Source organism: Phalaenopsis equestris, unplaced genomic scaffold (genome assembly GCF_001263595.1).
Source record: "Phalaenopsis equestris unplaced genomic scaffold, ASM126359v1 Scaffold000002, whole genome shotgun sequence".
NCBI lineage: Eukaryota > Viridiplantae > Streptophyta > Magnoliopsida > Asparagales > Orchidaceae > Phalaenopsis > Phalaenopsis equestris.
This window is the reverse complement of record NW_018164444.1, coordinates 62,146,982-62,167,827: the sequence shown is the minus strand read 5'-3', so window position 1 is coordinate 62,167,827 and position 20,846 is coordinate 62,146,982. Positions and strand designations below refer to the sequence as shown.

Genomic DNA, 20,846 nt, shown 5'->3' with positions numbered 1-20,846 from the left:
TTATTTCAGGTATTCTTGAGCTGTTGGAAGGATTCCCTGTTTCGGGTGTATTCCATAAGTTTGGAGAGGAGAGAAGGGGACGGGATCGCAGTGAAGTCTGTGATTTCACCAAAATCGATCTACCAAACTTCCATCTCTCCTTCATAGCATTCTTGAACCCCTTTTCTGCATTTCTTGTGGCTGTCTACCCAAATTTTGGCTGCATGAAATCCAAAACAGCAGCAAAACACATTATTTCAGGAGAGGTGAGAGAGCAGGAGGGCATAATGGGGTCCAAGACCATGCCAATCTTGGTTTGCCTTGATCATTAGCCTTTCTTTTGTGCAACCAATGCGTCCATCCACTTTTTTCCATTGCACCGTCCAGTTACCTTCAAAGCAAAGAAAACAAGCGAATTGGATTCCTACTGCCTTCTAGCATCCAGAACAATTCCCGGTTCTTGCATTAGGCCTTGGAAGGAGGCTATTTTCAGAGTGTCTTGAAGTATGTGAAAACATATAAATCAAGATTGAGGGTAGTTGGAGAGATCAGCCAGGTTCTCTGTCAAACATTTTCAGTTAGCTTCTCAGTCTTCTACCTGCAAATACTTAGTCCCCAAAAAGGAAGAATAGCAAAAGGATGATGTTGATTCCGACGAAGAATATTCGCCTGAGGTAACTGTACGGGAATCAATAGGCTTGCTTACTAGTTTGACTATTTGAGTTTGTTATTGTTTTTTATCGGTGTCAGTGTGTGCATGCTGACCTCAACATTGTTAATGAGATTTTACATAGGCGCTCAAATTTTAAACAAGGTGACTCTTTGTAACATCCAATTTTGGCAATTCATACATAAATAAGGTGGCATATATGTAAAAATTAAAGATTAGGTATTAGATATGTAAATTACTAGGTTCGGAGTTTTATGTTTGTAAATCTTCCTATTTATAATTCTTTCTTGTACTGTATACAGGGTTCCAGTGATACTCCGCCGCAAACTCAGGATCCTGTTGCTTGTTTTGAAAACCATAGTGGCGATAAGTTGAGTACTACTTCAGAGACCTCTGTGGAAGATATTGGAATTGCAACTGGTAACTGGGGCTGTGGTGCTTTTGGTGGAGATCCACAGATTAAGAGTGTAGTTCAGTGGCTTGCTGCATCTCAGGTTGTGTTACATTTGTATGGATTTATCTTCTAAAATTATCATTATTTTATTTTTGGCTTTAATGTATGGGATCTGTATTAGATTTGGTTAAGTTTACTATAAAGGGGCATTTACATGCATACCACCCGATTTCTATGAATTTACATATCTAACACAAAAGCTTTTCTTTTTACATTTATACCACCCAAATCATTCATATGAAATGGAAAAAACTGCCATTTTAACTTTCAAAGAGTCAAATTCATGCATAAATAAGGTGCTATATATGTAAAGATTGAAGGTTGGCTGTTAGATTTGTAAATACATGAGTGAGTGGTATGTATGTAATTCTTTCTATAAATTGTTAATCATGGGAATTTTTTCTGAGTTTTGTTATTATTGTATGATTGTTGGTAAACTGATTCTATGAAGCCATCTTATTCTGGGTGTGCTTCAGTTTTCATCCGCATATGACATCTAGGACAACAAAATGATGGGCATGAGCCATATAAATTTTTTAACTTGCCTCATTCAGCATTTTGTTTTTTGTCATCATCATCGGCGCCATTAATAGTTTTTTTCTTGCTTTGTTTGATCCCTGGGTAATTCTTTCAAATAATTAAATTAATACTGCAGGCATTGAGACCATTCATGCATTACTATACCTTCGGAACAACAGAACTGCGGAAATTGGATGAGGTATATTCTTCAGCTATTAGTAATTTTCTTCCTGCTTTGATGTTTTATAATTAACGTAAATGCATGGTAGTCTTTCTGCAATTTGGAAGTCTTAATTTAATGGTTCATTTATATACACACCACCCAAATCCTATATATTTACATATCTACCACATAAACTTTACTTTTTACAAACTTTACTTTCTACATTTATACCACCAAAATAGTTCATATCACATAAAAGTTCCACTAATTTAAAAGTAAAAAGTAAAACACCTCTTTCATGCACAGATAAAGTGGTATGTATGTAACTCTTAAATATTGGCTTTTGAGATTTATGCCACCCAAATCTTGAATTCATCTTTTCATGCATAAGCAAGGGGTTATGCATGTAAAAATTGAAGTTTAGTTGTTAGATATGTAAATACATAAGAATTGAGTGATATGTATGTAAATCTTCCTATAATTTGGCATCGCATTTTTCCAGGTATCTCACTGGATCTTATCTCAAGGCTGGACAGTAGGAGATCTATGGAGCATATTGATTGAATACTCCACACAAAGATTAAACAGAGAAACCACCATTGCTTTCTTCAGCTGGCTTTTACCAGATGATGCGGCTACAATTAACAATAATGCTCATTACATGTCCGAATAATTCAGTATTGGTACTGCCTGCCTTTCATCAACCATTTTTATTCCAGGTTTCAAATTACTCTATATAATTTTATATTTGTAAATCTATTTGGAACTGTCTTTGTTCTTTTTCTTTCTTTTATTTTTGAAGGAGTCACCAGTTTGTCTATGTATAATCGTCATATTATTCTCGGATGAAATGAATGCTCCGAAGAGGAGAGGAACCGAAAGGAGGGATATACGATAGACAATAGACAGATGAGAGAAATAACATGGAGAACTTTCGTAAGTGAACTTCGCATGGATAACCTCAAAGCGTACGTCCGAAACGAGATTGGATCAAAAATACGGTGGAGACATATCTGTGAATAGGACCTTATGAAAGCAACCCACAACCAGAAATTCAAGTTTAAATATTTTTTCTATGGTCAAGAGCAGCTCCCAAAGGAACTTATTCTCTTGATTAATTGCATCTTGGCGGATATGGAAGAAAACTCTCGATGAAAAAGGTCTTGCTTACATAATTTAATGAAATATGGTTATTTGGGACATCAATGGATTTAAATCATCTCAAGGGAAAATCTTGATACTTTCGATATTTATATCGGGACATAGGGCAGAGGGTGAATCACTGTAACCACTACGAACGGTGACGCTTAGGCATGCGGGGTCCACAAGACTATATCAACGATTTGTCAAAGGAATCGACAGAACTCGAAAGAGGTGTCAATAAGAAAAGATTCCCTAAAAAAGGTAGAGGTAGCCATGTCAGAATATCATTTATCCATCATCCCAAGCTAACTTTAAGTCTACTTGATTGTGAAAGTAGTCGACTCAACACAACTGACGCTCCTTATCAGTAATTTGTGAATTGCGTCATCCAAGAAAGTCTTAATAGCCCTAAAGTCAAAGGAAGTAAATTCCAGTTCCTATGACCCTAAATAAATAAGAGCTCAAAGAGGTGGGGCTTGTGCTCGCCAAGAAAAATAGTAGAGTTGTCGTTGAAAACAAGATAAAAGAAGGTTCAGCTATAAAGTTGGAAATAATCCGCACAAAGAACTTATATCACGTCTGGGTTGGGGATGCCTCTAACGCCCTAATCGTCCTAGGCAGCCTCCTAGGTAAAAAGTTATGCTTGGTCAGGTCAAGTATGAAGAAGTGTGGGGATTTCTCCTCAGGTATATGCATATGATGCAGTTGTCTACCACAATTCTCTGTCATGAAAACCCTATTAATTATGATGATGTGTATAGTCATGCATGCAACTCATTTAAAATCCGGCTCGAACGCCATGCAGAAAATAAAGTGTGGTTTTTGAAAATCCAGAATGTTTTAATCCTAAATTTTGATTAATTATAATCTTTTGTTATTATGAATTTGTAGAAAGTTAAAAATTTTAGGGTTCTTAATGAGTCTAGATTATTTTATGTAACGGATATCTCAGACAAGCAGCAATCTAATAAGAAAGTATGAAAGCAAAGCAGTCACGAAATAGAAAAAGGGCAAGTCAATCAAAATAATAAGAACAAGTTGGTGTTGTTGGGTTGAAACATATCCCAGGAAAGCAGTAAAAACGGTCGGACTCTGCATATATATTTTCGGTCCTAATTTTATACAAGAGTATAAATTCAGAACTAAGATATGGGACATGAGTTGTTGCTTCTAGTCCCTATCATGTGGTTTGACGAGTCATCAGCCTCAAAACTTGTGCTCGTATCTTATTTCTGATATAAACTAGATCTTAGAACTCTATTAAATGCATGATAAAAGAAAAATATAGGACTCAGCCTGCAAAAAATGTTAGCATGGGTTATCTCATGCAAGACATATGAGAAATGTCTAGCAGGGAGAGCTTATAGCAGAACTGGCAGAGAATTATAGCTAGGCATTAAAAATGCTATCTAACATCCTAGCCCTAGTTTAGCACACTATCTAACAAAAAATGTCTTAATCAGCATCTAAATGCTCAGGGTAAATTTTTCGGGTATGTATGACTTTAACGTGGTCGTCACACATACCCCATATTTAAGATTCAAGGGATCTAAAGAGTGTCACATATGATGGATTTTGAAAAAGTTTGGTCTCACATATGGTCTAATTCGTTATTTGCATAGTTTTGAAAAGTATGATGGATATCATAAGTAGAAAAATAATAGTTTTTTTTTAATAGGCTCATTAAATGCAAACCCTTAAAAATGCAAGTTGACACAAGTTAGTTCTCTTGGATTCCTTAGCACACTGACACTTATGTGATTCAGATGCAATAACTTGCATTGTTCAACGGGATTTACCCAACAAACAATGTTTGTTAATGCATTGTGACAAACACGAGGTCACTCACCTAACGAGTCTAGCTCGCTATCAAAATACACACGGCAATGCACATGCAAATGACAAAATTGTGAGCACACATTGTGCACTCAAAGGGTTTGGTGGCTCTGAGGCGTGTCTCGAATTGAGCACACATGTATTAAAGTGATACATTTCTCGCTAGAGAATCACATATTGAGTAGGCTTGATATGCAAGCAATCCCCGAAGAAGACACAAGTGTCATGGTAAGTGTGCGAGAAATAGTGACTCCAGAAAGACACATGATTGTTGTGAACACACAAAATGTTATGTGAGCTAAACATGCAATAGTACACAAATGAAAGTGTGAACACATGCAACATGCAAGTACCAGTTTATTAGGCCTTAGTAGCTAATTGAACCAAAGTGGTTTGGTTTTGTGACTGAACTTGGTTGGTTGGTCGAACCAAAAGATTGATTTTGTGATCGGGCCTTGGGAGCCGATCAAACCAAAGAATGTGGTTTTATGATCAGGTCTTTGTGGTCAGTCAAAGCAAAGTGATCAGTTGATTGGGTCGGGGCGACCAATCAAACTGAGGTGGGTGCATATGCAAAGGTGGCATGCAGGCAATGTGCAAAAACATGCAAGAGACATGACATGAAAGTGAAATTAGTCAATTGACCCTTTAGGTTGATCGAGGCGGTCAACTGGGTGCCAAACCAAGAGAGATTGGTCGGGTCAGGGCGACCAACTGGATCAAAGTGATTGATTGGTCGGGTCGGGGCGGTCATTTGGATTGAAGTGGTCGGTCAATCGAGTCGAGGCAGTCAGTTGTGCCTACTTGAACGGTTGATTGGACCTTAGTGACCAATTGAACCATAGTGGTTGGTCGACCGGGTCGGGGCCACTAGTTGGACATAAGTGGTTGGTGGGCCAGGCTAGGGCAGCCGGTTGGACCTAGGTGGTCGGTTGACCTGGCCGGGACGGCCCGCCAGATCTAAATGACACATGCAAAATGCGGTCAAACATACAAGCATATGCAAACATCCATGCTAAATTGCGAACTTTACTTATTCTAACAATCTCACAGGAAAACCCTAAAGGTAATTGACGGGAGTAAGCGGGTGTTGCTACAAAGCAACGAGCGACTGCTTCTATTTGCCCAGTGATAAAGATTTTGGAAAATCCTTTACGGCGTATGGAACGTCAAAACCTTTAGACTTTCTTTTCTCTACGCCTAAACAGTGAAATTAGCTCTTCTCGTCATGAGGGCGAAATCGTCGGAGCAAACATGGGATTGAACGATCCCTCGTTTTGGATTTAGATCTAGAAAAAAAATGATAGGTTCACTCGTTGGATTTGCAAGGGAAAGTCCACGAAAAGCTACTAATCCTACATTGGCCTTCTTCTAGGCACAACAAAACCCTATCTAATGACTCTAACATCCATACCTAGGGGCTCTAAAGAAAGAAATCACAAGGAATCAAAAAGTTTCACCTTCATGGCCATTGCTCGTAATGTTCTCTTTGGTTGTCAGAGCTCAGGCGCAGTTTGGGTGAAGCTCCGGTGAGGTTTTGCCCTGCCTCTTCTCCAAAGAATGATGAAGCGCTCCTTTAGAATGAGAGTTCGGCGAGGTTACGGCGGAGTTTCGAGCTTCGGTGAAGTTGGGGCTAAGCTTTGATGATCCTTCCCCAAAGTATGAAGAAGTTTTCCTTTGTCGTAGGAGAGTTAATGCCTTGCTTCTTAGTTAGCACACCTCCTCCTTAAGAAAGTCTTCTCACGCAGTCAAGAAAAGTGGTGAAGGAAGATAAATGAGAAGAGGAAGAAGAGGGCTCTTTGTGGAAGAAGAAGAAAAGGAACAAGAAGAAGAGGTAGTGGGAAACTGAGCATCATTCCTACCTTTCTCCCAAGCTTTTCTCATTTTCAATCCTCTAAGAAGACCTTCTAGCTCTCATCTTCAATCCTCTAAGAAGATCTTCTAGCTCCAAGGAAGAAGAAGCTCAAGCTCTCTCTAGGAAGAAGATGAACAAGCTCTCCTCCCTACTCCCAAAATGCTAAAGATCTTTGCTTTGGAGGAGTTATGGAAGAAGAAGCCAACCAACCCCACTTTCCCTCCTAATTTGCCAAAAATGGCCTTGCTCCCTCACCTTGGAAGCTTCCAAAAGAGCCCTAAAAGAGGTATTATCATCCTCGTTTTCCATCCCCAAAGGAAATCCCCTCAAAGGAGATCCATCTTTTCGGCTGCCTAGGGAAATGCACTGGGATCAAAACGGCCCCAAAAATGAGAAAAATTCCTTCATGGAACTGAACTGGCACCTAGGCACTGCGACTCTGGTACCCTAGCGCCTACTTTCCCAACGCTCGAGAAAGGCCATTTTTTTTGGTGATTTTGGGCTCCTAAGCGCCTGGGATTGTCACCTGCTTTCCCAAGGATGGGTAAATGGCTCTGGAAAGAAGTTTTGGGTGCCTAGGTGCCCGGGACTGGTGCCTAGGCGATGGTCTATCTCGAAAACCTTGATTTTCTCGTGGATTGTCTGACAGAAGGTTTCTTTGATTCCACGAGCTATGGGGGGCCAAACATGATTGAAATATGACCCCATAACTTTGAAAATATGTATTTTTATCGATCATTTGACGGGAAAATAGTAGCCAACAGTTGCTCTGGACCAGCGTGCGGGTAGGGTGTTCCAAACCCAAATGTTTGCTCGGTTGACCGTAGGAGGGTCCTTGTTGATTTAGAAGCCATTGAAAGTTATGTATTGCTAGAATACAACCTTGTAACTCATACATGAACATTTTAGGGGTTTCAGAACGAGGTTTTCAGTGTTGACAGGGTCCTCGACCCCGCGAGGGTTGAAATCGGTCTGAACTCGAATTATCTCAAAATGTGCGTGGGAGATCTTGATGATTACCTTTGGTCTTAAAAGACTCTGGATTGATGGAGTTGGGTCTCTTAACATCAAAACAGACATAAAATACGTCCGGAGTTTGGGCTAATACCACCTTACGGTGAATTTTCTCAGGTATGATCGAGTCGATACTAGTTCCGATATCATGCTCGGGCACGTACCAGGAGCTCCAATTGAATGCCTTGGACGACGAAAAACTGAACACAACCCATGCTTCTTGTAGGTGACATCAAAAATTGATAAGAGGAATCTTTTACATTTTAGTTTAAAAATTGGATAATAATGTTCCATCTTAATTTTGATCAGGAAAATGAATTTTATAATCATAATTTTGCTTTGAGATGATCATGATATTACTTTTCATTGATTATTTCAATGTAAATTTGAAGATTATCACAACTTAATTTGAATATTTGTACCCTTTTTTTTCTCCTGAATATAATGAGAATTGATGACTTCTAGCTTTCGTCAGTTAAGGGTTCATTTACATACATAGCACACAATTCTTATGTATTTACATATCTTACATCTAAACTTTCATATTTACATGCATAGTACTTTTCATGCATTAAGTTTAAAGTAAAAAAAAAAAACTGCAGTTTAAATGTGAGATATATAAATGCATAAAATTCTGTGCTATTTTATGTAAATTTCCCTTTTTAATATCTTTATGCTTTAACAGTGTTATACATTTTGAATTCATTTGGGTAGAGGCAAAAATGAGACATGCAAATGTAGAATTCATGTATGCTAGAAATTTTAACCTCTTTCTTGAAATTATCATGAACTCTACTTGAAAATTTGGCAAAACTTGTAAAAAATAAATAAATCTCAAATTTATTGAATTTATGTTGAGATGAGTTTAATATAAATTTAAATAATTTCTTATATATATTATAATTATTTTACAATGAACTTAATAACCTTAATTCATCCTAACCTTTGTTTTTAGCAAAAATAAAAAATGTCCAGTTAATGTACATGCCAATTTCATATCAAAAATGTGACGAACATCACCGCCAACAACAACTAATAATTAAAAAAAAAAAAAATTACAACATACTGTTGAACTTAATAACCTTAATTCATCTGAAGTGGAATCATCTCCTAAGAATCGAATGGTACTTCAATTGTAATTTGATCCAATGAAGATATTTATTTTCAATTTCCCCTCCTTTGCAACCCTTTAGACGCTGTTGTTGTCGCCTGTCCACACTGTCGAAACTACCAGACAACATTCTCGTTGTCTTCCTTCAACTTCAATCGCCAGCCACCACCTCTACCAACAACCATCTCCAACCACCTCCCACCTCGTTTTAATTTATTCCAACCGCCAATCTTCGTTGTCCAACCACTCCTCTCATTGCTACAAGCCTGGGACAGCCCTCCCTTTGTGGTCCTGCAGCCGCACACCTTCCTGTCACCATCATTGTCATTCTTGCTTGTTTAGAAGCCCCACACTCATTGTCATTCTCATTCCTACCCGCTACAACCGCCCAGAAACACCCTTTTTCAGGTTTTTTGTTGTTTCGAACTCTCGGCCAGCTGTTTCCTCCATTTCGTCTTGTCGACATTGCCACTACTCCTCCCACACCACCTTCCAAATCCTAGCCAACCATTACTACCGCAATTCTTGGGATACACTCTAATCATTTTTGCTTTTGTTTGTTATTATATTTTTATTGTAATCATATATTTATTTTCAATAATTTTATTTAATTTTTTCCAATTAGGGTTAACTCAAATATCATATACAAAAATAATGTTGCCACATATTGCATGTTTAAACTCCAACTATTGACTATATCCTGTGATCAAGTTCAAAACAAATAAATAAATTAACTGAACAAAGCTAGAAATTTAATCACCCCTCATTTATATCATAGTTAAATTTTCACACTCAAAAACAGCTCAATCCATTAAGATGGATACGTGAGTGAATGCTAAAGTTCAAGGACTCTCAGTCAGTAGCCCTTATTACCACGAATCCTTGCCCTCATATCAACCTGCAAGTTTCCAATTAAAAAAAAAAACAAAACAATTATTTAATTTATTTACAAACTATATCTAACCAACAACTAAAACAAAATAAGACAATAAATGGATCATAGTATGAACATGACTTAGGCTAATCATATCATAATTCATCATTTTAGTATGTACTAAATATATCAATCTTCAAAAGCAATTCCTAAGCATGAAACTTACTCATCATCCGCGAATATACATTTTGTATGCACAACGAGATGTAGCTCATAAGTGTACAACGTTATGTAATGAAAAGGAGCCTAACTCAATACTAATCAATACAATGGGGTGTAGCTCATGCATTTATTATTATCTGCGGCAGATGAAAAGGCTAAGAGCATCAACACGCAAATACTTTTAACATCCTCTTCTAATATTATAAGGGGTGTTCAATCTTCCAACTTATAATATCAACATCTAAGAAACACTACATATAATAGCATATGATTTGCTTAAACAACTAAAGCATAACATGGTGATTTAATTATCATCTTTCTCTCTTAATGGGTAGATACACATCAAAAAAATTTTAGCTTCAAGATACACTCCAACTCTAGTAAAAAAGAAGTACTTGCATACTTTATAATAACTTCAAATATTTATACATAGCAATTTTCCACCACCTCTAGCTTGAGATTGATAATTTTGAATCAATTGACCATACGCAGGCCCATTAGGCTTTGGTCGGTTTTCTAAACTCTCCTATAATTAGGGCGGCCTAGTGTGCTCTAGTTTAGGAGAAATGAGCGCAAATGGGCTATTTTGATCCATTTAGACTAGGAATGACCAAGAGCTTTAACAAAGGGTTTTAAATACGTGAGTCCCTAGGGTCCTAGTGTATGTGTGGATGATTCCTAGGTGGTTAAATCCATGGGGATAAGCTTTACGTTCGCCCAATTTTAGTGTATTAGACTAGGTTGACCACAGAGCTGACCATGAGGTTATGGGTCTCCTAGAACTCAGGCTAGGTTGAAATGAAATATGGCTACAAAAGCTTAGGTCTCGCAATCTGTCCTAACAAATTTGGGCTGGAATTAACCAAATAATTGGTTAGGCCTAGACTAGGATTAAGATTTCACCAGAAGCTCTTGCTCCCAAGCTAGGTCTTGGGTAAGCTTTATGAGTGATAAAGTCGATTAGGCTTAATGTTGTGAGAGTCGAACATCAGGCATACGCCCGAGTGTCGTGAATTGAATGCACAAATCCTGACCCCCTTCCTGCAACTTCCATGCTTCACGGAGCAAAAATCTCTCAATTCCCTTTCCTTTTTGGCTTACCGTCATCCAGAAATTGCCACAACACGATTTTTTATGTTAATTTTTTTTTTTTTCCCACTCAACCTTGACACCTCTCTCCTCTATTTATTAGCAACGTAAGTGTTAGGGCATCACACACACACTCTCCCTCTCCTCTTACAAACACCAAATTCTCTTGAGCAACTCCTCTCCTCCTCCCAAGCTCTGGTTGCAGCGCTCATTTCCTCGTCTTACACGGTAACACCCATCAAGAGTCGAACCCCTTTCTTCCTCCTTCCTCTGCAGATTGATCGCGTGAGCCCCTCCTTCCTTTAATTCATTTTTTTTTTCGATTTTAAAAGAATTTTTTAATATATAGTAAATTATTTGATTATTTTGATACACTAAGGTTGAGATGGCTCTAATTAGATTCATACTTTCTCGCTCTTCTCAGGTAAGTAATTGTTATTTGTTGAGGAATAAAAGAAAGCTTCATAGTTAGAGATGTTATCTTTACTCCTTGTATTAAATTTATAGTTACTTTGTAGGATTATCAATCCAACAAATTTTGCTTCAATTTGTTTTTTTCGCACTTAGTTTAGGATTCATTTATTGCTCATAATGAAGTAATTAAATATATTTTATTGTTACACAGCTCCTTGCATATTTGATTATCATATAACTATAATGTTTTCTTTTCTGACAAGTTAATCTTATGGATTGCAATTAGATTTCTCACATATTATGATCATACTTGAAATAGTAAATATGTTGGTCATGTTATTTGAATAAAATTCCATTGAAAAATTGGTCAATGTATTTATATGTGTGATGACTTACAAGTTACGGGAGCTTTTTTGAATATTGACTAGTCGAGCCGACGGACTCACAGAGTGATTGCATTGTGTTTCAATGATTTCATATTTCATTAAATGGATTGAGTATGTTCATATTATGTTGATTTCAACTTCAACCTTTATAGTGTCACACATGCACGCATACAGACACAGTGAATCGTCCATTTTGTTATTCATACTTCATGTACGCGCGCGCGCGCACAGTGAATCATCTAATTTGTTATTCATACACCATGTGCGTGCGCGCAAACACAAAAATAGTGAATTGTCCATTTTGTTATTCATACTCCATGTACACACACGCACATAGTGAATTGTCCATTTTGTTGTTCATACTCCATGTCATAATTCCTTGTCTTTATGTATGGTCGGTTCCATTCAACCATTTGCAAGACCGTCTCCAAAGAAGCAAACATCAAAGTTCTAAATTTCTTTTTGATATTTTCAATTTTTACATTATTTATTTTATTTTATTTTTAGGTTTTGAGTAGTTATTTCCTATTATCAGTTTAGTTTTGCTTCAGTCAATTACTTTTCTTTTAGTTGTAATATTTGGACTCTTATTTATAGAATAAAATTTATATTTTCTTACTTAATTTCAATATTGTTAGTATACATTTTTTCTCTTGAGAATACAAAAGAAGTTTCATTCATTTTATCACGCCTTAAGTTGTCAGGGTGTACCGCCTCCCAAACCCAATGTGTGGCCGATGTACTCATTTTTTAGATAATATGATTTCAACAATGTATATAACATATTGAATATAATCAACTATTCTCCCAACTTGGAAGATCATCAAACTAAGTTTGATCGCCTAAAAGGTATATTCACAGATGGCCTCTTTGAAAAAAAAAACAATTACTTTGATAGAAAAATTGCGAGCATCATATCATATGATAAGAGACAAAATTGTCATTCGCCATTATAATTCATACCATGAAATAATAGTATTCTAATTACATATACATAATTACAAAGTTCCTCACAACAGGTAATTTTATTCCCTTAAAATATTTGCCACTTAATTGAATATTTTTAGTGTCTAACCAAAATTGCAACTTCATTCCATAATGTACTCAAGACAAAAAATATATATTGCTAATATCTCATATAATTTTTATCACTACCAAAACTTCAACTGATAGGAGATAATTAATCATGGAGAAGTGTTCAAATCCAAATACACTTCAAAAAATGATAGTGATTGTCTAGTTTTGACATAATTGCATATAACAACCAAAACATATTTTCTTCGAAAAGTTATTTTTCTTCACTATTAACTTTTAATTACTTGAATAGAATTCATATCAACCACTTTCTTTTCTCTCTCCAAAGAACGTCTCTTGGAACCTTATCTTAAGCTTTTTCTAAATCAATATGTAGATCCTCCTTACTCTCTTTGTACTTCTCCATCAAAATTCTCAATAAATGTATACTTTCCATGATAGACTCATTTTTTAGATATTATGATATCATTCAATTTCAACAATATATAACAGATTGAATATAATCAACTATTCTCCCAATTTGGAAGATCATCAAAATAAGTTTGATCCCTAAAAGGTATATTCATAGATGACCTCTTTGAAAAAAAAACAATTATTTTGGTTGTAAACTTGAGGGTTTCATATCATATAAGAAGAGACAAAATTGTCATTCGCCATTATAACTCATACCATGAAATAATATTCTAATTACATATACACAATTATAAAGTTCCTCACAACAGGTTATTTTATTATCTTAAAATATCTGAAACTTAACTGGATATTTTTAGTGCCTAACCAAAATTGCAACTTCATTCCATAAGCTCCTCAAGACAAAAAATATATATTGCTAATTTCATATATAATCTTTATCACTACCAAAACTTAAAACTTATAGGAAATAATTAATAATGGAGATGTGTTTAATTCCAAATACAATTCAAAAAATGTAGTGATGTCTAGCTTTGGCATAATAGCCTATAACAACCAAAACGTATTTTCCTCTAAAAATAATTTTTCTTCACTATTAACTTTTAATGGCTTGAGTATAAATCATAGCAACACATTTCTTTTCTAGAGCTCTCCAAAGAACGTCTCTTGGAACCTTATTGTAAACTTATTCTAAATCAATAAAAATCATACGTAGATCCGCCTTACTCTCTTTGTACTTCTCCATCAAACCTCTCAATAAATGTATAGTTTCCATGGTAGACTTGCATAAATCCAAACTGATTATGAGAAAGAATTTATAATTCCATAGATGTAAATTTTTTTGAACATTAATCTTACTACTAAAAATTCAAATTTCCAAATTTCCGAGGAAGAAATTCAAGAAAAAGAATTTCCAATATTAGACTTATTTGATCATCCACTATACTTTCTCATCAAACACGAGGTCAATAAAAATTCCTCATGATGTCTCACTCAACCTATAAAAGCCACTCCAAAGCCGTAAACTTTCTCATCTCCATTTTAATATTTTCAACCTACAAAATTCAAACCAGAACAGCAAAATCCCTCATCACCTTATCAAACGCAAAATTTATGCAGAAATGAGCTTCATATTTATACTAGGAGTGAAAAAATCTATGAAAGAGAGCTATTAAAAAAATGTCCGGTACATCCAATAACTTGAGCCTAGTTCAATGACCATTTTAGCATGAACAAGTGAAAATAAATTCATGCATGATGAAGCTAATCTCCATTTTTCTAATGCATTAGGAAAAAGGCAAAATCATGAACAAAACACCCAATTTATAATTCATGGCCTATGAAAAGCTTTAATTTAACTTTGTAATGTCTTCACGTCTCTTGATAAAATACGTATTATAAAGAATGTCATAAACCTCGCAAGCCTCCAAATGGAAAAACTCGGACCTTGGAAAAAAGCGTCCATGAAACGGTTTTGTACTTACCAAAAAAAAATTGATTTAATAAAAATGAATTTTACAATCATAGAACATAAATAGACCGACTTATTACAAAACAATATACACAATCATATGGCAATAACCATTGATTAGGTTTTTCTCTCTTTGTCGGTAAATTTGGATGTTCTCTACAATAAGTTGACAAGAAAAATAGTTTTCTTAATGGGGACCTTAAGGATGAGGCATATGGGGATATCTCACAGGATTGAAAAATCAAAAAAACACTTATAAAATATGGAAAATCAAGAAAGCCCTATGCATCCTCAAATAATCCACTCATGGTATATTCAATGCCAAATTAATCACATTGTCTTTATCAAGTGCTGGCCTAGCAGAAAGCAGCAATCATGATAGTGTATGCAGATAATATTTTATAGACAGGTAACTTTAAAAATAAGATAAATAATTAAAATGCTTTCTAAAAAAATAATTTAAAATAAAAGGATTAAGAAATCTAAAATACTTTTTTGTATAGAAATTCCACAATCAAAATAAGGTAGTATTATTTCTCAAATAAAATATATTCTTGGTCTACTTTAAGGGAAAAAAAATTGTCAGTAAGCTTACAAAAACTATAAGGGAACCAGCAAAAAAAATGAGAAAACTACTATAGCACGCCTATTAATAAAACTTGGAATCAATGTCTTGTGCGCCAACTCACTGCTTATGTCTCACCCACCTCGTATTGAGTTTCTTGTTCAGTTTATAAGATAAAAAATGAATAAACTCCCACATAGAAGCTATTAACAGCAATATTAAAAAACTCAAGATGACACCAGAGATAGCCATGATATATAAAAACTCATCCAATATGGAATGAAAATTTTCAAAAAAATTATTAGGCAAGAGGCAAGTCAAACCGAAGAACAATCTCGATTTATTGTACTTATACATATGAAAACATGGTTACATAAAAATGTAAGATATAACTCAAGAACTAATATTGAAACTTAAAGCAGGGTAGTGACATTTAGTAATAGCAAAATAATGTGATTAAAAAGATTACTAAAAGAGATAAACCGTTAAAAGGAAAAAGCTTTAAGATAATCCTATAATAAGCAGGCTAACATAATTACTACAAAAATATTATCCATTTTGAAAGTACTAAACAAATAGAGATTAACTGACATTTGATCTAATAAAAATTTAAAAATGGACTAGTCCATCCAATTTCTATTCTAATAAACTCTCAAAATACAAATATCCTCACCAGGGCTTTACAAAGAATGACTATTGATTATCTAATAGAAAAATTAAGCATGACGAATATACTCAACCCAGCTTGAGGAGTATTCAAATAATTCAAAATTTGTTGCTCTCACGTTTCCATCTAAAACAATCTAACCATTTGTGGATAATAGTTCTCCATCCACAAGGCCGCATTCGAATTTTGCTATATTTAATTCTAACTTCAAACCAAAGATTGATTTCCAAATTTGTTTCTTTCATAAATGATTATTTCTCCATAACTTTCAGCGCAGCTTCGTGTTTAAATAAAACTTAGAAATATAATCTCCATTTTCTTCTCCTCTGTTTTAATTACAATTTTTAAAACATATTTCATTTTTATGGGAATTTGTTTTATTAACTTTTTTATTTTTTAAAATGTGTATTTTTTCATGTATTTTGCACAAAAAATACTAGTGCCTCGTTTTTTTAATTCTCAATAACATTTGATGCACAATTGTATAAGGCCATTCTAAACCAACACAAACAAATATTTTTGACAGATAAATTCACACATCTTTTATGCCAAAGAGTTTCTATTGCATTCGAGTAAAAAAGCATGTGTAGCATGCTTTATGATATGACTTATTCTGCATCTAAAGCATAATTAAATACCTTGTGTTATTTGGGGCAAATTCTAGTTCAAAACTTCGTCTATTAATTTGTGATAAAGGTTGTAGAAAAATACAAGTGTGTGCAAGTTATTGCATGCTTTTATATGCATCATTACTCATTGTTCTGCATGCAAACTCACTCACATTCATGTTCTTTCTAGAGATAAATTGACCAAAATATGTACAAAACTATATATCTTTATTGTTAACTATTTGCATGCTATACACTGCACTTTCTAGTTCATTTCAGTCGTGAGATTCTGTCAAAGTTGATTTAACTTACATTGCAAAAAAATCTTACTGTATTAAAAATATAGATTTGTTGATTTGTTCAGTAAAACATCATCATTAAAATTAGTTTACATGTATTTATAGAATATATGTCTATGGCAACTCCCTCGCAAATTTTTTCTCATGTCAATCATTTCCTTGCATTGCAAATTAAGCAATTAAATAAGTATCTTGTATTGTTCGGTGCTTTGGACGCATTGAAATGATTTATTTGGTGAGATGGGTGAGGGCGCTATGAGTCCACTCAAAAAAAAAATTACATTTATTTCCCTTCTTCCTCCACGTTTTAAATCAGGTTGCCTTGTAGATCATATAAGGAGGTGGACATGCAACAAAAAACCACTGTCATTGAGACTAGGAGCAACAAAGATGAGTTTGATATTTAAGAATGAAGTCATATAATATATTTGTTATGAGAAGGAGAAGAGAAATGATAAAAAGATTGAAAATAAAAAAGAACTGAATAAGAAAGACAAAACTATGCAAGAGCTATCAAAAATTAGGGCAGTACATTTTTGGGGATGATAATCATATGGTGGGGAGAAAGACTAAAAGAGAGTTTGTGTGATATTCATGTAAACTTAAAGATGCCGGATTACAATGAATTTATGCACATTTTGCTAAGCATTTCAAGCATGCAATGCATCTTTGCAACATACCTGACCTCTCTTGCAATTAAAATATGTTTCTCTTAGACCAATACATTCACTTGATATAGCAGGTTCCTTCTCTCCAGCACATTCCCTGTATGGTCTATTTTGAACCTACACAAATGCATTTAAATCAATCAAAAGACAAACAGAAGCAATACTAAACTATTCTCTACCTTTTTCTAGGTTACAAAAAAATCAGAATTTGCAAGACAGTCAATTAGATTTACCAAAATGTACAAAATAGTTCAGGTTTAGCTTTATTTCCACTAGGATTTTGAGTTGATGTGAAATTATCCTTTTGGATAATCATTAGGTTGTTTGAAAGGTAATTGTGGCTTCAATCCCTCCCTCCCACTCTCTCTCTAGCCATGCTTGTATGTCATTTGCATTGAACCTGATTTTTTTCCACCTATCCACCTACCAATCCCCACAGGACTTCATTGGGCCAACACTCTCACCTTTTTGAAGATCACATTCTAAATTCAATAGCAAATACCATAAAAAATGAGAAGTATTAATAAATTATGGTTTTCTTGGCTGCAAGTATGATTTAACTCAAATTAGATCAACTTAATCTTCTAAATCTATGTTTTGCAAATCCTGAAGGTTTTGAATCTTAAAATTTATCTAACACCTCAAATGTAAACCCTGCTTAAATTTATAGCATAATTCCAAACGTTTCAATGTTCTTCGTTGATTCTCCAAATGCCCACATTGAAAAACAGAACGCAAGGCCACCCAATCTCGATTATCCAACATCGTTCTTCCATTCAACAAAGGTTCAAAACGTCAACACGACATGACGCTCGATTCATTCCTCCGCTGCATAGCTACAGAAACTCTCTTAAGAAATTAAAGCAAAAGGCGTGGAAAAGACAGGAAGCGAAAGAATGAATAGAGAAAGAAGAGACAGTGGATTCGCTCACCTTTACGCAGTCGGTTTCGCTGAGACATTTCACGAGCTCCATTGCCAAGCCCTTGCATGACTTCGACATTCGCCTATAATTCTCCAAAACCAGAAGCAGGGCGAATCGCTTTATATAGTGGTGCCGAATTTGGTTCCAAAGAATACCGGTGAACATACCGTCTGTGTGAGAAAACGGAAGATTTAAAAGTTCATATTTATATTTATAGCACATTGGCTTTATAGACATATGACTGAAATAATATATGTTGATACTTTTAATGTTGTGTCAAAAATTTGAGAGGTAGATATGTAAATATAAAAGTTTAGTTGTTATATACGTAAATAAATAAGAATTGTGTGATATGTATGTAAATGCCCCAAAATGTCATTGATATTAATGTAGGCGCTATTGTTAGTATGGTTATGGGCCTATGGTTGTAAATTGCTTAATAGTATCTATTTCAATAGTAGTTTATTTATATATTAAATTGACTTTTAGAGCAATTAACAAAGTGTTAAAGTTTAATTATTGTTGTGAAATCTATATAATGTCTTGGAGGATCCGGACAGGATATGTGAAATCATTATGATTTAGGAAGGAGATATATCAATCATTTTGAGAAATGATGCATTCGAAGCGTCTCTCTGAGGAGTTGTTATAAATGTAACATAAGATCCAAATGACTCTTTTTCAATCTATTTTAGTTGTTTTTTTTAATATTATTGCACTAGATGTAATATAAGCATTGTCACATCTCCTATGTTCCTTATTTATATCAAAAGAAGGCCTTCATTTTATTGTTTATGTTCTACTTATAGTTGTCTTAATTTTGATTGTTATGATTTTGTTTTATGAAGTGCATATACTTTTCTAAGTGATATGGTTGAGTGAAATTAGCTTTGAATTTTTGTTGAACTATGCTTTGTGCTTTGTAAATTTAAAAAAGTGCTCTTTTTGAGGTGTTTATGCTCGCTCACTTGTCTGTTATAAGGCCGTTAAAAAAGTCATGATTATTGAACTCGTTGCTATATATGTTAAAATAAGGATAATTTGAAATGAGCAAACATCAAGCATTATTCATGATGTGATTGTGGAGAGAAAACGAAGTTTCTTTCAACACATACTAGTTGTTTATGTTCTTGATTTTGGATGACCATCCTGTTATGGCAACTTGAACTTGGAATTTACCATGAATAAAGGTTTGATTGAAACTAATTTTCTTTAAACCCAACTTTGACATTTATTTATTATATATCTCAATTATCAAGAATTTTAAACATCTTCCTCTGAGAATGTGTGCATCTCTTTATAGTTAGTAATTGTAATGAAAATTTTCATATTTAGGACTGTATTTTCTTATTTAGTACCATCCAATTCAGAATGGTCATCGTAGTATCCAAATTAGAGGTTGTTTCATTGAAAGCATTAATAATGTATTATATTTATTGTCCTTGAATTCCAATTTTCTCTTTAATTTTGAGAAAAAAAGAAATTTCTTATGTGTGAAATATCGTACGGTATGTTTGTTTTGAAAAATTGAGTGCAAGGTAAAATGATTGTAGGAGATTTAAATTTTAAGATGTTTTCTTAGGCTAAAATAAGCACTAAATAAACCCCAAAAATTTTAGAATGTCCAATCAAATTCAATTTTTTCGCATTTTAAATCTGTTAAAATAAAGTGATTTTTTAATATAGCACATTTTGCCACAATAGAGCCTCGTGGCTTTGTTCTTCAACCCTCATGAATGACCTCATTTGGAGTCCTCGTTGCTCTGTCTTTAATCCCGTGACTTGGGACTCTATCTCCAGTGTTTCATTGAGCACCTGAGTGCAGCTCCACCATCGTAAGACTCGGCCTTCCATCAACATGTGTCATAGTCGCATCCCTTCACCTCAAACTCATGTGATGCCAAACTCTTGCATGTAACTCTTGACCTCAAACCCTTATGCAAAATTCTCACTTTAACCCTTTCACCCTCATTGCCAATGAGCATTGGCCTTACCCCCGTCCTCGTGAAAAGCGGTTATAACATTGTGAAAGTTTATAATATTTTTGAATTTTTCATCAAAACAAACATAGATTTTGTTCCATTACATATCGAATGTAATGAGCTAAACATCAACATTAACTTTGAAGTGCATCAGATTTTCTTAATTAACATTTAAAATACATACATACAATTTCTAAATGCAAGGAGAAGAGAGTTTTGATATATGTCAATCAATACTCCTTATAGTCCATTATCATCACTCGTTGCTAACATTCACATGTCTTTACAACAATTAACATATGTTGTTTGCTGCTCATCACAACCTCTTGTCATGAGTTCTCACCTTTATTGCCAGCCACTAACCCTAACACACCTCTCCAAATTTTAATTTATTTCAAATATTTCATAAAAAAATATTCTATGCATTTGATTTGTATCAATTTAAATAACTAATGAATTTATAAAATACATACATTTCAATTACTATA

At 34.5% G+C, this 20,846-nt stretch overlaps 2 protein-coding genes across 4 annotated transcripts in view; one reads left to right on the top strand and one right to left on the bottom strand.

The window, feature by feature from the left end:
- The window catches only part of LOC110026978 (poly(ADP-ribose) glycohydrolase 1-like), a 53,948-nt gene extending 46,068 nt beyond the window's left edge, over positions 1-7,880 (top strand). For both annotated transcript variants that reach the window (XM_020728228.1, XM_020728236.1), the window contains exons 9-12: positions 952-1,143; positions 1,759-1,821; positions 2,288-2,504; positions 7,751-7,880. In XM_020728228.1, the coding sequence (XP_020583887.1) occupies positions 952-1,143; positions 1,759-1,821; positions 2,288-2,458 (426 nt within the window). In that variant the 3' untranslated portion in view covers positions 2,459-2,504; positions 7,751-7,880. The remainder of the gene's footprint in view (positions 1-951; positions 1,144-1,758; positions 1,822-2,287; positions 2,505-7,750) is intronic.
- Positions 7,881-9,447: 1,567 nt separating this feature from the next.
- LOC110026995 (cytochrome c oxidase assembly factor 5) lies at positions 9,448-18,481 on the bottom strand. Of its 2 annotated transcripts, none has more exons than XM_020728246.1 (3): positions 18,386-18,481; positions 17,466-17,570; positions 9,448-9,642 (listed from the first exon to the last, which is right to left on the bottom strand). In XM_020728246.1, the coding sequence occupies exons 1-3, from the start codon at positions 18,452-18,454 to the stop codon at positions 9,601-9,603; spliced, it is 216 nt and encodes a 71-aa protein (XP_020583905.1). In that variant the 5' UTR covers positions 18,455-18,481; the 3' UTR covers positions 9,448-9,600. The 2 variants fall into 2 exon arrangements, with proteins under 2 accessions (XP_020583905.1, XP_020583911.1); XM_020728252.1 differs by having other exon boundaries at positions 17,471-17,570.
- Between the last annotated feature and the right edge of the window lie 2,365 nt (positions 18,482-20,846).

Bases quoted from the DNA above. Each gene is read 5' to 3' on its own strand.
- LOC110026995 (XM_020728246.1), bottom strand. From the start codon at position 18,454: ATGTCGAAGTCATGCAAGGGCTTGGCAATGGAGCTCGTGAAATGTCTC. The intron at 17,571-18,385 runs GTGAGCGAATCC...GCATTTGTGTAG, and splicing joins GCGAAACCGACTGCGTAAAG to GTTCAAAATAGACCATACAG. The intron at 9,643-17,465 runs GTATGTTGCAAA...GGAAACTTGCAG, and splicing joins TTAATTGCAAGAGAGGTCAG to GTTGATATGAGGGCAAGGAT.